A 15,455-nucleotide genomic window follows, 5' to 3' on the forward strand; every position below is an offset into this window, starting at 1 on the left:
CCACGGCTCAAATACAGGGCTGCTCTCAACTTTGCAGTTGTTCCCCAAGCGTTGCCAAGTATTTGCTGATCCAGACCAAAATCAACATGTTACCAAACTAATTACGGAACAGCCTTGCTGTTTTTCAGCATCCAAACCGAGGGTATATTTATACTTAAAACTTTTTAAGTTCTGTCAAAGGTAGGGGTTAATTCTATAAATTACAGGCCTATGAGAGTAAGTCAGCAGTTAGCAGATATTACTGAGATGGGGTAAATCAGCTCTTATGAAATATATTTAGAAAATAATGCAAATTGGGATCTTAAAACAAAAACAACTCCCCACACGCCTTCCCACACACCTCTTCCTCCTACTGTTATTTATTCTAAGAACTGCTTATGGCTGAGCATCTTTCAGGCAGCACCTTGTATCAGTGCTCGCACACAAAACAAAATCCTTTAAGAATATTTAATGTGCAGGGGCGTAGAAAGCAGCACTTTAAAAATCTTTGTATTTGCTGCTTAAAGATTCCCACACTGATATTCTCAGTTTATTCAGCTACAGTAAATAATCATTTTTTTTTCTTGAAGACGAAATCTCAATGCCCTAAGAAAGTTTAGTTTGCACTTAAGCTGCTCATTAGGAAAAGTTCCTACCACTTATAGGTAAAAAAAAAAATAAAAATAAAAAAGAATTACTTTAGCAAACCCATCTCAACTTTTCACGAAAAAAAACAGCCCTTCAATTTTCCTGACTGCAGTTATTTTTGATCCCAGTAAACAGCAACAAAACTGATGAAAGGCTGCCAGTTTCCTTCAACTAATGCTGGCAAACTGGAGTTCAGCAAACAAGCACGCAAGAGCAGAGTTGTGCGTCAGGTTTTTATCTTTTTTTTGGCTGTTTGTTTGTTTAAAATAAAAACCAAACACTTAAGTAGCAAAAAGGCTGAAGAGCAGGAAGATGGCTTGGAGCAACACAGCTCAATTCCAGCGGTCAGATAGTGGAAGTTTATTTGTTTATTTCTAAGTTTGTCACCCCAGAGCCAAACATCTCCGAAGCATCCCGTTACTAATGGCAGAATTTAGGCTGGAATCTCACAACTTAACTTTCTTCTTTCAAAGTGCAGTATAAAACGGGAACTCCAGCCCCTGAAGCTCCCACCCCCAGATTCAGCAATCTAACACAAGAGAGGGGTCAAATGGCAAGGAGCCTTTTGAAGTACCCCTGAAGTTTTGTCAGCTGCTGGGTCACAGAAAGTGAAGAAAGGACCTCCGTAATGGCTTAATGGATTTCAGTCTTTTACTCTTTAAAAGCAATCCTGACTAATTTAGTAGCATTTTATTTCTAAAGCATTAATTTATCAGCTAGGGTTTAATAGTCACAACGTCATATCGTAGCTAAGCCAGCATACGGAAACTCTAATGGATGTATTAAACAGTTCCTTTAAGGGAAGCAACAGACCTCTACTTAGAGTAACTGCTTAATGCTATTAGAAAATTAAGCAGTAATTTATAGCACAGACTAAAGCTGGCTAGCTTCAGATCCCCTTTACTGATTTTGCTGATCCAGAAAGTAAAACTAGTTCAACAGAAGTTAGCACAGAGCCTCAAACGTGTCGAGGCTGTTGTTCTCTCAGAGTTAACTGACTTTGCATGTTGCACGAGCACACCTGACCTCCATGGTTTTATAGGTCTTGGGTCTCCTGAGCTCTATCAGATCGTGAAGCATTACAAGGGAACAAACAAAATGGGAGAACTGACTTTCATGTATGATAAAATGAGATTTCAACTTCTGTTATCAATTTCTTCCTGCTTTCAGCAGGAAGAAGGAACTCAGTACACCGATACCCTATTTCCTCAAGGTTTCCTTAAGCACTTTCAACAAAATTTTCAAGGTAGGTGTTAGAGAGCAGTGCTTTTTTTTTTTTTTTTTTTTTTAAGTTGAGCTACTATTAATTATAAGATGCGTGGAAGAAGTGGTTAGATACTGCAGCTGCATACTTCTGCTGCTTAGCTCTTGGATAATTTTTTAAGAAATGTGACACTTCAGTGAGGTCTTCCAGCACAAAACCATTATGAGCCAAAAGCTTTATTACAAAGCTGGAAGCAAAATCACCCATTCCGCATCAGTGGGGGAAATTACCCTTTGAAAAAGAACAGGCAGAACAGTTTCAGCCAATCTAGTTATGCCTTCATGAACAACAGGCAATACACAGTGAGAACTTCCATCACCTCCAGAGAAGTTCCTCTCCAACAGGGAGCACTATTTTTTATTTTTTATTTTCCCAGAACACACCATTTAACCCTTTATACAATCTGACCATCTCAGCAGTAAAATTCTTTGTTTGGCCTAAAGACTTAGCATCCTCCAGCTGCAGGAACAGCAAAGAAAAACTTCAAGCTGTCTTGTTATAAACACAACCCCCAACAATTCTCTGCTTCCAAGTAGCCTTGGAAAAGGCTATTAGCAGAAATGGACTGTTTACTTTTTCTTGCAGAAACTTTTTTGCCTGCTCAGATGCTCTTGTCCAACACTTGAGTGCATTTATCTCTGCTGAGAGCCAGCAGAAAGATATAAAAGGTCGGTTGTCACAAGCAAGTTTTACTTTCTTTGACCCTACAAGCAGATATGGACGGCAATAGAAATGCTGACTTAACACATAAATCCCATCACTAGGACAGCGATTGGAGGGAAGATTGATCTGAGTATTGATGCAATAGGCCACTCACCATTTTCCTAGCCATAGGCTGAGTAGCTTCAACAGAGTTTTCTCAAAGTCAAAGGCTGAAAATGTTGCACAAAGTTCTCACCCCTGGGAGCTGTGGTTTTGTTTTTCATTAGTTGACTTCAGACACGGCCCAACGAGGCTTTTTATAACTCGGACACATGGCTGTGCGAGTATCTCAGCAGCAGCCTCACCACAATCAAGCAAATCACTGTGGTGGATTCACCTTATGGAATGTATTCAGACACCTCACATAGTAAGAAATGAGCCCTTGAGAAAGAGCTGTGTTGAAATAGTAGCTTGATGATGCAACAGCACCAGGCAGCCAGAAACGTCCCATTCTAATATCCTTATTTTGGATAAACAGAAACTGTCGTGGGCCCCAGTGAGTTCCTTCCAGTCTAGGTCTCAACGAGGCTGCCTCTCCACACAGCCGTCAGCTAACCTGACCAGCAGTGCTCCCAATGATGGCTGAATTCACATCATGAGCTGGGGGACAGTGAAAAGATTCTGAGAATACTGCATTCAGAAATTTTGTATCTGATTGCAAATACACCAGTTGGAACAGAGGAAAAAATGGCCAGAAATAAAAGCTCCTCTGTCAAGGCTGCAGAGCAATTCTAAAGCCTGGACAGCAGCAATGAATGTCCTAACTGCAGAGCTGCATAACTCCAGATCATCTGTTTTGACAGTTATACATGTCAATGAAAGGGACAGGAATGTTAGCGCAGCAGCTGGAATACCAAGCACAGTCCTCTTCATTGGGGCCACTCTTTGTTCCCAAGGTTCGTTCTCGTCACTCCAGTACTTATCCTAACAACTAACCTACAGCTAAGCACACAATTTTAAGTTTCACTCAGGAGCCTAGGTGCTTCAGAGGGGCTCCAACTATCCGTTCATACACAGAAGAAGAAAAAAAGTGTTTGTGCAAACACCGACAGAGTGTTTCTGTATGCAAACCCAGCACCAGAGTTTCATCCATCAGCAACACGAGCATTTGAAGTTCAGCTAAAGACGTTCACATCCTGACGGGTTCCAATGGATTGCACCACTCTGGCATGTTCAGTCTGTATCTTTATTTCATGCTTCATACAACACGTGACACATTTCGCAGCTTAATGACTGTTTTGATCCTCTTCATCACTGAAGAACGTCATCTTAAATGGGATGTAGGTACATGCTGTTACGTGGATGCTGCTCAGAGAAGTATTTGAAGAGATATTCCACGCCCCAGAAGTCCTTCCAAAGCACATGCTATGAAGCAAAATCCTCTGCTTTACTGATGTGGAATATTTAAGCTATCTGCTATAAAGAGTGAAAAATGGCCAGCCCCCTGTTGTGGCCTGAGAAGCAGCTTACAGGCAGGTCAGGAGCACTGTCTTAAAGTAGTGGCAACGTACCTCAAAGCCAAAACCTTGGGAATTGCTGCTGGAATTTCAGCTACAAACAGCTGTGCACGTCCTAGACAGTCAACTTCACTACTAACAGTAGCTAAATGTTTGTTGTGCCCTCGGTTTTACCATCAAGATAGATTTAATAATCACAGACAATAATAAATACAATAACAGAACAGTTTGAGTACAGCAATCTGCCACTTACATAGTGAGGAATAACGATTTAACTTTTTGCAAAAATCTTTATAAAGATAGTGACAGGAAATACAAAAAGCCAAATCGAAACCAAGATCAACAAGGCAAATGAAGTCAAGGCATCGTTTCTTTTGCCTGAAGAAAAAGGCCATTTCACGTCTTAGCAAGCAGTACTCCCAGTCCTTCTCTTCCACAGTACACATGACGCTTGCAGCCCAAAGTTTGTGGCTATCTTCACAGCATGCTTCTCTGGAGCAACCAGTTCAGCTGTTTGCATACACCTAACTAACAAGTACGCCGCTGGCCTTTTCAGAGCTGTAATACCCTTGAAAAACATCAGCAGCTTTTACAAAAGAGCCACAAAGATCCATTCTAGTCAGTGCCCTGCAATGCAAAAGGGAATTAACATGCTACAGATGCCCTGTGGAAAACCTCCCATGTGGTTATACTTTGAAAAGTGTTCTTCACACCACACTAATTCCCGTGTGGAGCAAGGTCCAAAGCTTGCTTAATGTAACCGAGGAAAACAAATCCATCCAAACCCAGGGATTTCAGCCTGGACTTCAAAATGCCTTTTGTCTGTATCACAGGTTTTACATTTAAGCAAATCTTAAGGAAGATTTCCTGCTGCTTTAACAGCCCTGATACATTAGGAATCCAGCTCTTCTCGTTAGTCTCCCTTGGAGCCATGTTGCTGAGTGAAGGAGAGATGGCAAAAGGCCTCCGAGGTGATCGGCTGGTTGGCGTTTGTTTATTTCTTTGTCTCCTACCCTGAGAACTGAAGGCGTTCTGAAGCAAGATGCAAGCACTGAAAATGAAGGATTCGTTTATCCAAAACATTACGCATAAAAGCTGTACCAGGGATTCAGACATAAATAATACATGTCAGCTGTTGTGATTAGTGTAACTCAGACACATTTTGAACATGCATACAATGAAAAGACTGGTAAAAGGACAAGCATGCAGCCAGGAGGCAGGGAACCCAAACCCCTCACAAGCTGTGACTTAGCTCGTACAGCCAGCAGTGGACAACACAGGGTTACAGCAGCACAAAATATTACATCGCATTGAGCCTGCTCTCTGGCAGGCCATTCATCTTCTGCTTCTCTTATTGGTAAATTGCTTCCGAGAAAGCGTCTGTTGCCCTAAACAGAACATCCACATACTGACTAGCTTTGTTGCAGAGCAAGTACTGATGCAATTGAAGAAGCCAGAATTTACGAGGAGCCTTATGGCAGAAGGTGGAGGGGATGGGGGCTGCACCGCTGCGGTTGGCGTTGCGGAGCCACCATAGATGTGCTGTCGCCGTCCTGCACCCCCTGGTCGGGGAATTGCTTGGATGCTCTGGGGATGGGCTCTGGCCCCTTGCCAGTCCAGAGCAGCACAGACATTTGTGTCCAATGCAGATCTCAAAACACCAACATGTTCAAAAAAAACAAAACAAAAAGAAAAAAAACACAAAATCATACTTTCCTGGCTGGCTACCAAGTAAAAACCTTCACCACTGATCGACACTTCGGTGCCGAAGCTACAGAAACCTACTTCAGGACTCTACAAAGCGTATCCCAAACTACCTGGAGGCTCTTACTTCTATTCCAAGAGTCGTGAACATCGTGCTCCATTCAAGAATAACAACTTTTCCATGATAACGTGCACCCTTAACAATTTGTCTCCCTTTCTCCTGGCAGGCAACAACATCTAGCAAATGCATGAGCACCGCCACGCACCCTACATTGAGTTAATCTCTGGCCAGGACTGTTGCACAGGTTAACGCGCTTAGCTTGGATCTTGACATTGTTTCATTCTTTTGGGTTTCTAAACGCGTATGTGATCTTGCTGCGTAAAATGAAGCAGACATCAAATTCAATTTCTTCAGCAAGGGCTTTGATAAATTATGCAGAGAAAGATTTGCGTTCAAATGCCGATACACTCGCTGGGAACTCAAACCACAGGTTTGAATCAACATTTTGCATTTAATCTTTTGAGAGGAATACTTAGCAGATTAAAGCAAATCTGCCCCTCTCTATTTCAGGCCACTATTATCGTAAGACGACCAGCATAAGAAGTCAGCCAGCCCTCAACCAATGCTAGGTACTAGTGAATTAGTATAATTCGTGCAGATTGCTGTAGGACTACTTTTGGCAATTTATTAGTCCCAATATGAATGGGAAAAGATTAAACACCAACAAAAAGACCTACTACTTAGACCCATCAATGTGTCAGACCAAAGTCCAAAACCATATCGAGAATTTGGTGATTAAAAGCTTTACACTGGAGGCTACCATACGTCTAAGCAGAAACCAGCTTCTGTTGTGAATATGCAATCCAAATCCGCTTGAAATCCAGCATGAGTGCATAATGTTTATTTTAACAGATGGCATGGGCAAGATTTTTCTTTTTGTTGCTGTCACTTCACACTACGCAATGACATCATAATTAGTGGGATTCGTCAGCCCAACATCCAAAACAAAATGGACAAAACTTTTGGCAGAGAGCTGGATCTAAAAATAACGTACAAGCCCTTACAGAGAAACCCAAAAATTAAAAATGAAAATGTCTGGCTTTGATTTAAGCATCTCAGTATTGAAATTAGCATAGGGCAATTCCCAGAAAATACAGAATCACAGAATCACAGAATTTTCTAGGTTGGAAGAGACCTCAAGATCATCGAGTCCAACCTCTGACCTAACGCTAACAGTCCCCACTAAACCATATCCCTAAGCTCTACATCTAAACGTCTTTTGAAGACTTCCAGGGATGGTGACTCCACATAGCTCACCAAGCCTCTGGTCGATCCTTGCAAGAACATCATCAGAAGATGATTTTTGAGGTCTTATCGCTATTGCAGTGCTTTGAGGTGGTGGATTAAACAACCCAAGCACAACAACAATGTGAGAAAATGCATGCCTGCTAGACTAAAAAGTTAACAGAAAAATAACTTTCTTCACTGCAAGAATTAAAAAAAATCACCAGCAAACACCTCAGAACATATCAGACTCTCGAAAACACAACCTAATCAGCGAGTGTTTGGTTGTAAAAACAGACCTAAATGACTAAGGGCACTTCCAAGGTTAAACACTACTTTTATTTAAACACTTCTGGTGTGGCTGTTTGTCAGCCTGCCTGATGTGATCAGCAAGGAGTCTTCAGTAAGGAGATGATAATTAGCTACTCTTAAATGGAAACTTCATGAAGTACCAATCTACTGTTACAGGAAGGAGGAACAAGGCCCCAGCCGCTCCATCTCTCTCTCCATGTCCTTGACCTGAATCAGACTATACTTCTGACTGCTGTAATTTTGTTAGAGAGAAGCTTACTGTATGAAATTACTTAAATGCATCCCTGTCACTGAGCCAAAGCCTGGGATCCCAGCACTGAAGCACGGTTATCGTCCGTGCCGCACCTCAGTGTGATACCCATACGAGGGAGGCCGCATACAGCAGGGTGAGCTGTACCACTACCTAGGACTCTGTGATTTTGCAGAGTTAGGACACGTGAAGCTTTACCAAGGCAGACAGGGAAGAAAGGTCAGCTCTGGCATCTCCGTTTTTTGTTTATTTTTTCCAGGCTGCATCTGAATGATGCAGGTAATTGTTAAGCCCTGCGCATTTGGTGCCTTGAAAAAACTCAAAGTCATCATTTCATAACGATTTTCAGTTAGTCTCAAAACACAGAAAAGCCATCTGAGCCAAACAATTATTGATTTCGTCTCCTCTGTAAACTTCTCTGAAGCTCATGTGCTGCATGGAATAGCGACCTCAGGCCCCCTCAGTAACCTGAAGGGCCTGTACAGCTCCAGCAGCCTGCTGCGCTGCTCAGCTGCATGGGTACCCCAACAGCCAAAATCTGCCAAAATTATCCAAGGTTCAGGTGATCAGCCCCCAAAAGAGCACCCTTAAACGAGATAAACTCTATAGCCAGACACTGATCAGCAGGCTTGAAATCCAAGACTTCCCCAAAACTACTGCTAAAAGATGTTACTGCAAGGCCTAACACGGTTCTGCAGAGAAAAAAAAAAAAAAAAACTGGGAAAAAGCACCTCAGGCGAAACCATTATCCTTGCAGTCAACACACCAACATCATGGGAGCTGAACAACAAAAATTCTCAGGCTATTCTGTCAGTCGGCCAGGAGAGATCAAGTATTGATCTCTAAAATGGATAAAGAAATACATGTTCAGGTATCAGGACTGCCTGCAGCAGAAAACAAAAGACTACACAGACCATGCCTCATCCACAAGGGTGCTTTCACCATCAGTTCTCTCCCTGTGAAACACAGAGAATGAGGACGTGATTCGATTTTCCAAGAAAAATGGAAAGTGAGATCAGACATCGGACGCCACAGACAGCGGCCCCGCATGACTCCGCGCACTGGTCAGAAGACAGCACGCTGCTGGAGGTACCAAGGCGCTGCAGTGCCTCAGTTCCTGCAAGAGCATGATCATCGCTGACAGCACAGAAAACAACCACCAAACATTATAACGAGGTTTAGTACATATATGGGTTGATCCCTCAAAAATAACGAAGGTATTTCCCTGCTGGCTATACACAGAACAACCGCTGTAATACTTGGCGATGAAGCGCTGGTAAGCAGCTTAGCTGCATGCGTTTCTGATCAGGTGGACACATGATTACGTAAAAAAGCCGAGCAGGCTACGTTTTGTGCTAGAAAGATTAGTTTAACACCACTTGCAGAAGATTACAGTTTTGATCATTTGTCTCAAGTTGGAGGTTGAAGTTTCACAAATGCAGATAAAGATGAAATTTTGAATATTAAAATCAACCCAATGAGACTGCAGAGCAAGCATTATGACTCACTGACCACTGCACAGCCATGAAAAAAAAGTGAACTTAATTTCTCTTTTCTATGGGGATTTTTCCTGTTCTCATATAGGGCAGGAAAGTTAATTATGTATTCCTGACTGTTTCCTTAACTGGGAAGAAGCTGAACAAGTTTAACAATTGTTATCCACATGCAAAATCCAACTGGGGAGTTAGTTGTTCAGCATTGCAAGAATTCGTAAATTGAAAGTGCAACCAACTTAAGAAATTACTAAAAAAAAATAAAAAATCCATCTGTTTTCCCTGAAATGCACATTGCCTTGTGCACAGTCTCTCAAGAATGGAAGTTCACTTGGTTCTTTCCCTTGTAGCACCCAACTTAAAGCATAACTTGTCCCACTGACATAATGGTGGTAACATGCTGAAGTTACCTTCTAGCCCATGGTACCCAAAATAAGAAGCCACCATATGCCATTTTGGATAAACCACAGTAAACAGAAGCCTGATGATTTATTCCATTCACTAAATAAAGATATGTATCTGGAGGAGTTACTCTAACTTTACACAGTGCTGTCAATCCATGTTCTCAAAAACCTGAGATTTAATGGCACAAATCTTTCCTGCAGACGATGGAAACTCAAAACTGGAATACAAAATGTAAATAGCCTATGTGCCTCGCAGGCTCCATTTAAGGTTAAACCAGTGATAGGACGTGCCATTTGCCTGTCACTGCCATTAGCAGCGACAAACTCACTGCTAGCAGAGGAATCGAAGCATGCCCATTATGGGCACAGACAACACTTTTGGAGAAAAAGGGACAATCTTGCAGAGCTGAGTACAGTTCTGAAGTAGAAGCCTTACCAGAGTGGTTTATAGGCCATTGCAAGTATCTGAAGTACTCCAATTAAGAGCCAGCACCATCTTAATTTAACAAGATTTCAGGGGCACTGACTGCATGAACTAAATTTAAAAGAAAAAAAAAAAATCAATGACAGCAAGCTTTACTGCATGTAAGCAACACGAGAGCAAACAGCTGAAGGATTACACCCATTTATACACCCTAAAGTAGTTAACAAGAAGATTCTGAGATGCTAAAGTACAGAAAGCGGCTTTCTTGTTCTACTAAGAAAGGAATTGCTGGGGATAGCATACTCCTCGTATTTTCAGCTGAAGAACAAGGTTATGGTTTAAGCACATTTGTACAAGCAGATGCTACAGTCAAAATAACTTATGTTTACAAGATTGAGTCCATACGCCTCCAGAAGACACATACAACGGAAAAAAGCAAAGGCAATTTTTTACAAGCAAAATCTAGAGAGGAGCATGACATACACAGAACAGGCACTAAATTCTTTCTTTCTTCACTATAAGGCACTGGGGAAGGTGCAGTATGTAACAACAAAACTCAAATGCAGCTTAAGCTACCACCCGTATAATAGATTTTGAATAGCTCTTAGGTGCTGCAATGGACATTATTAACAACAAAAACACTTAATCGAAGGTAGAGATATTAACACCTAAATAACACATAAGAGAGGTCATAAATAAGATGCCCTCGCACGTCTAGCACAAGGAGAGTTGAAGGCATTCTCCAAAGAGCAGGGCTTACCTTCACGTAGCCTTCTACAATGCAGCAGAAATTCCAGAGCCTCTCTGCAATACCAGCTGCCCACCTGATTCGCTTTATTTCCTTACACGCATCTCTGCCTCTGCAAAGCTCTGCTTTAGGCTTAGATAAGGCACTGCGTCTAATTGCTTTCATATGAAAATATATTTCCTAACACTTAATGGGAAGTGAAGTTGTGGGAACTGAAAGCAAACTAAAGGCCATGTTCAAGACTGGAATTTTACTGAGCTGTTTCTACTCAGGACTTCAACACAGAAGTGGAAATTTCCCCTAGGTGGAGTTCTTTGTTCAATGCAGCAGGCAATTAGAAGTCCCTAAGGTCTGCAGAAATGGCACAAGACTGATATTTTTGTTAGTGAGAATTTAAGCACACCACACAGAAATAACAAGAACTGCACAATTCTGATGCAAGACAGCATGTTGTTTTTCTCACTCCAAATGTTTTTCATTTGAAGCAGACAGGTAACAGAATCATTCAAGATGGCTTTGGAAAAAGACCACTCAAAAAAAAAATGAGATTAAAAAAAAAAGAGGCAGTATCAAGTCTGCATTGCTGAGATTTGATTACACAAAAAGGTCAAGTGATAAAAAAGAAACTTTGCATCTTTAAAGGCCTTGAGGGCACAGCAGAAGTAGTTTATCATTGGAATACAGATCAAATTAGAATAGATTTATTTTCTTTTGTCAGTCAGCATCAGTGAACTATTTGAAGTTCTCTCAGATTGCACAAGCGAAACACAGCAGTCACTGAATTCAAATACATCCTTAGGACACGCATTGCTCTGGGAAGAAAAACCCATTATTCTGCTGGGTATCCATGCTTTCTCTGACCTCTTATATTCAAATTCATTTGAAGAAAGGCTGTCAGAGGTTATCTGCCAGCTCCACAATCTGAAAGGGAGACGGTCACCAGTGACAAGCCCCAGTAAACGCCCTATTCAAAGGTTCATCCATCAGTAATTAAAAAAATAAATAAATCTGCCACTCGCCTTCCCCCATACATGGAAGAAAGAAAAACAAATTGTAGTCGATAAGAAGATTACCGGGTGTTCCAGGGACAGGGACTGGTAGCTAAGATAATCGAGCAGAAGAAAATCCACCTAATGGGACCGTGCCAATTCAACTAAACTAATAAATACAGACAATGCTATGTATTTTCCTTAACTCTAGTACACTTTCAAATGTCTTTTTGTTTTTTAATCAACCACTTATACATTTTTCATCACATTACCTGGTATCCTCCAGTAACGATGATGAAAACAAGAACAATAACCATTTCACTTCCTAAGCTCTGCGTCAAGATAACATTCTGGAAAAAATTTGGCAGCAAGAAAGACTCGAGAGCTGCAGCTCCCCACGGGCAAGACAATGGTATAGGATGCAGTTAAAAAAAAAAAAAAAAGAAAAGAAAAAATGTCAGTCGTGACATTTTAATTCTGTGTCAGCAGACCAAGGAGGCTGTCATGCCTTTGGAGGACGCGGATTCTGCGGCAGCAGCAGCTCGCGCACGCACCTCCGAACGCCGACTGCCCGCCGCACCAGCGCAGCCCCAGCCTGGCGCTGATCTGTGTCAGCACACGCCGGCCTGCCGCAGCCTGGGAGCGAATCCTCAGCCCCCGAAACCAGCCCTGCTACAGGCACGGCGATCCGCTAAGGAGGCAGAAACCATTCCAGGCGCATCCTCTTCCAGCAGCTCAGCGCCCCAAGCCGTGGGGCTGTCAGGTGGGTGACACCGATGTGCTCCCCTCGGTGCCAAAACCTTCGCTAATCCCATTCTGAATGCCGGGCTCTGCTTCTTCAGCTGGACACAACACTTCAGAATAAAATTACGGCTACGTTTGTTTCCTGAGGAGGAAGTCAGCTTTTTGAAAGGCAAGTCCGTGAGCAACTGCAGTCTCCAGAAGGGATGTGCCACAAGCAGCTGAATTTGCCTCGGATATGCCAGAGGAAGTGACCTACAGCTGGAGGAGTTTCTCAACAGGTGCAGGAGATCAGATTAGTGTGGCCACCACCCAGCAGCCAGGACAGTCCCCCACCACCAAGGCAGGAGCACGAAACCTGACCGTGCCATCAGCTGGGGTCCCTCAGACCAGCCCTGCTAAGCCTCGGCACCTTCCCTGCAGGATAACCCCAGCGCAACTTTTTCCCCATAGGATTATTGCCTCGTTCCACCGATTTACAGCAATCTAACAGAAACACTGGCAAAAATTCTGTGGAATACAATTCCCTGGCAATGGCTGAACAAGAGGGCAGGGCAGAAGTCCTGGACTAGTTCCACACAAGACACAAAAACATTATCGGGCTGTGCTTATCGCAGGTTAACAACCAGCAGCTTGGGGCTTGCAATTTTTGCATGGCACACAGGCAGATGCTGTGCTGAACCAAGCCTGTTACACTTCAACTGCCAAACCCAGCCACCCACCGGTACCACAACCCGTCCCCCCCCCCCCTCCCTGAGCACCCCGAGCCCCGCAGGACCTTGTGGCAGCTCAGCCTCCCCGAACAGCGCCCAGGTGGGGTTTGTTAAACTCCCCTTGCCCCCAGCGCACACTTTGCTCTTTGTTTTGCCGGCTCGCTCCCGCAGACCGCAGCGCCCAGATTTTGGGGAAGGGCCGGGATTCCTCCCCCCCCCCCCCTCGCCGCGTGCAGGTAGATAATGTTAAGTTTTAATTTCTAGAGGAGCTTCCCTCCCCTGACCACCTCTACGCGTGAAGTTGCATCGATGCGAGCAGCTGGAGCAGGAGCACCTAAAGCACGCCCTTTAAGCCCAAAGATCGCCCCAGCCGCACGCTGACGGCGCACACCGGGGGCTCCGCCGGGCTCCCCAACCCCAACCCGTTCCTTCCCCGGCCCCGCTGCCCCCCGGACCCACCTCGATGTAGCCGGCCAGCGCGGCGGCGGGGCCGGCGAGCCCCAGCAGGAGCAGGAGGGGGAAGCGCCGCGCCGAGCCCATCGCCGCCGCCAGCCGCCGCCGCCGCCCCGGCGCTACTGCGGCCGCCGCGCCCCCCCCGCGGGACCCGCCTCGCCAGGCCCCGCCCCTGCCGCGCCGCCCGGCCTATCGCAGGGAGAGGCGCCGAAGCGGCGGCCAATGGGCGCGGGGCGGAGAATGGGCCATATATTTGGGGGAGGAGGGGGCGGAGCCGCGCTGGGATCAGCCAATAGGAGGGGGAGGCGCCGGGTGGGGGCTCACGCCCACGGGGGGAGCGCTGCTGTGGGGCCCGGGGGGAAAATGGCGGCCGGAAGGCCCCGAGGCGGCCCTGGCGGCGCGGCGCCCTGTGGGGCCGGCGGGGCGCGGCCGGGCGGCCTCGGGCCTCTTGGTGCCTGCCCAGCGCCACAGCGAGGAGCACGAGGGCAACGGGGAGGCGTTTAAAAATAATAAAAAGCAGGGAGCCTGGGCTCACAAAGCCAACTCCGCGTCCCTCTGTGTCCCCTCACAAACACACTCAACACTGGGCACCTCCATTCTCCACCATAACAAAAAGACACTTCAGCTCTTTTTTCCCTTTTTTTCCACTCTTTAATAAAAATACAGCCAAGACAGCGCTATGAGGTGGCTCCATCCCAGCAGCCACCCCAACGAGAGCTGGCGCTCACATGCCCGCGCCCCAAGGGGCTGGCGCTACCTGCAGAGATCGCCGCCACACGCGCTGCTGCCTGCTTCTGTACACACCATAAAGCCCTGGGTAAACTTTAATAATGACAGGTGCTTATCCCAGCGATACATCACCTGCTGCTCCTGTGCCGCTCGCTGCAAAGCGGCTTCGCCTCCTGTTCCTTTTGAGCGACTGGGGCGCGTGAGCGGTGCCTCTCAGTGCAGATGTTGTGCCACAGCTGGTGCCGCAATTTAAGGACATGTTTCTGCCTTTAAAACCCATCGTACTGCATTTGCCTTTAAAACTCATCGTACCGCATTTGCATCGCCTGCTTGAATTTCACCATGTTACTTATAAAAAGAAATTTAAGCAAACTGAATCAAGCCCTTCAGGAACAAACCACAGATACCAAGCACAGCTGCTGATACAGAAGCCTTTACATTCCAGTGCAAAGCATTTATTAGTCCCTTTTCAGTAGCTCTTTGGCTTCCACAACAGGAACATACCTCAATTCAGGGAGGACAAATGCCCACCTTCAACATGTAACTACTAAAGCTCCTCCTGGTTTCAAAGGCAAGAGCAGTGTTTAGGTAATATGACACCTTTAAAAAAAAAAGATCTAACCCAATACATTTTAGACTTGGCATTCTTTAAGCAGTAACAATCACGGAATATACATTATAATTATGTCTGGAAAGGAATATTCTATAGAATCTGTAGATTCACTCTTTGTATGAGAATACATATGCCACTTAGATGCCGTGGAAGAAAGATCTCTGTACAAAATGTCGCATAGTTATAAAACATTTACATTCCCAACTTCCGTATTCTATAGTGTCTCTCACAAGTGCTATTTTCTGAAATGGTTGAAGGGAATATTGCCGAAACGTTGCAGATGGGGGTAAATCTGGACGATAGATCAATACATGGCCCAGTTTTAATTAAAACAGCTGACTGGTCCACTAGTCACTTATTATAGTCTCTTTTTTATAGTATTTGAAAGCCTTTAAATCTCTTTTATTGCAGTCCTTTGGCGTATATAATTTTCTTTTCAACATGGCCAAATTCAGTTGGAAAATGGAGTTAGAGTTTTTTGAAAATTGATACATTTTAATGTAAATATTTTATTGTGCAATATAAATACACCAGTAAATAACTGAGA

The 15,455-nt window shown here is 44.4% G+C and overlaps 1 protein-coding gene and 1 long non-coding RNA gene across 8 annotated transcripts in view; both read right to left on the minus strand.

The window, feature by feature from the left end:
- Positions 1-13,720, minus strand: part of APLP2 (amyloid beta precursor like protein 2) — a 47,995-nt gene extending 34,275 nt beyond the window's left edge. For all 7 annotated transcript variants that reach the window (XM_084495909.1, XM_084495908.1, XM_084495907.1 and 4 more), the window contains exon 1: positions 13,573-13,720. In XM_084495909.1, coding sequence (XP_084352035.1) covers positions 13,573-13,653 — 81 coding nt within the window. In that variant the 5' untranslated portion in view covers positions 13,654-13,720. The remainder of the gene's footprint in view (positions 1-13,572) is intronic.
- On the minus strand, positions 11,371-11,986 carry LOC311422645. The gene is made up of 2 exons (XR_014685450.1): positions 11,932-11,986; positions 11,371-11,591 (listed from the first exon to the last, which is right to left on the minus strand). It is a non-coding gene; the product is annotated as an uncharacterized lncRNA (long non-coding RNA).
- Positions 13,721-15,455: the final 1,735 nt, after the last annotated feature.

Source organism: Aythya ferina, assembly GCF_964211825.1.
Source record: "Aythya ferina genome assembly, chromosome: 22".
Lineage (NCBI taxonomy): Eukaryota > Metazoa > Chordata > Aves > Anseriformes > Anatidae > Aythya > Aythya ferina.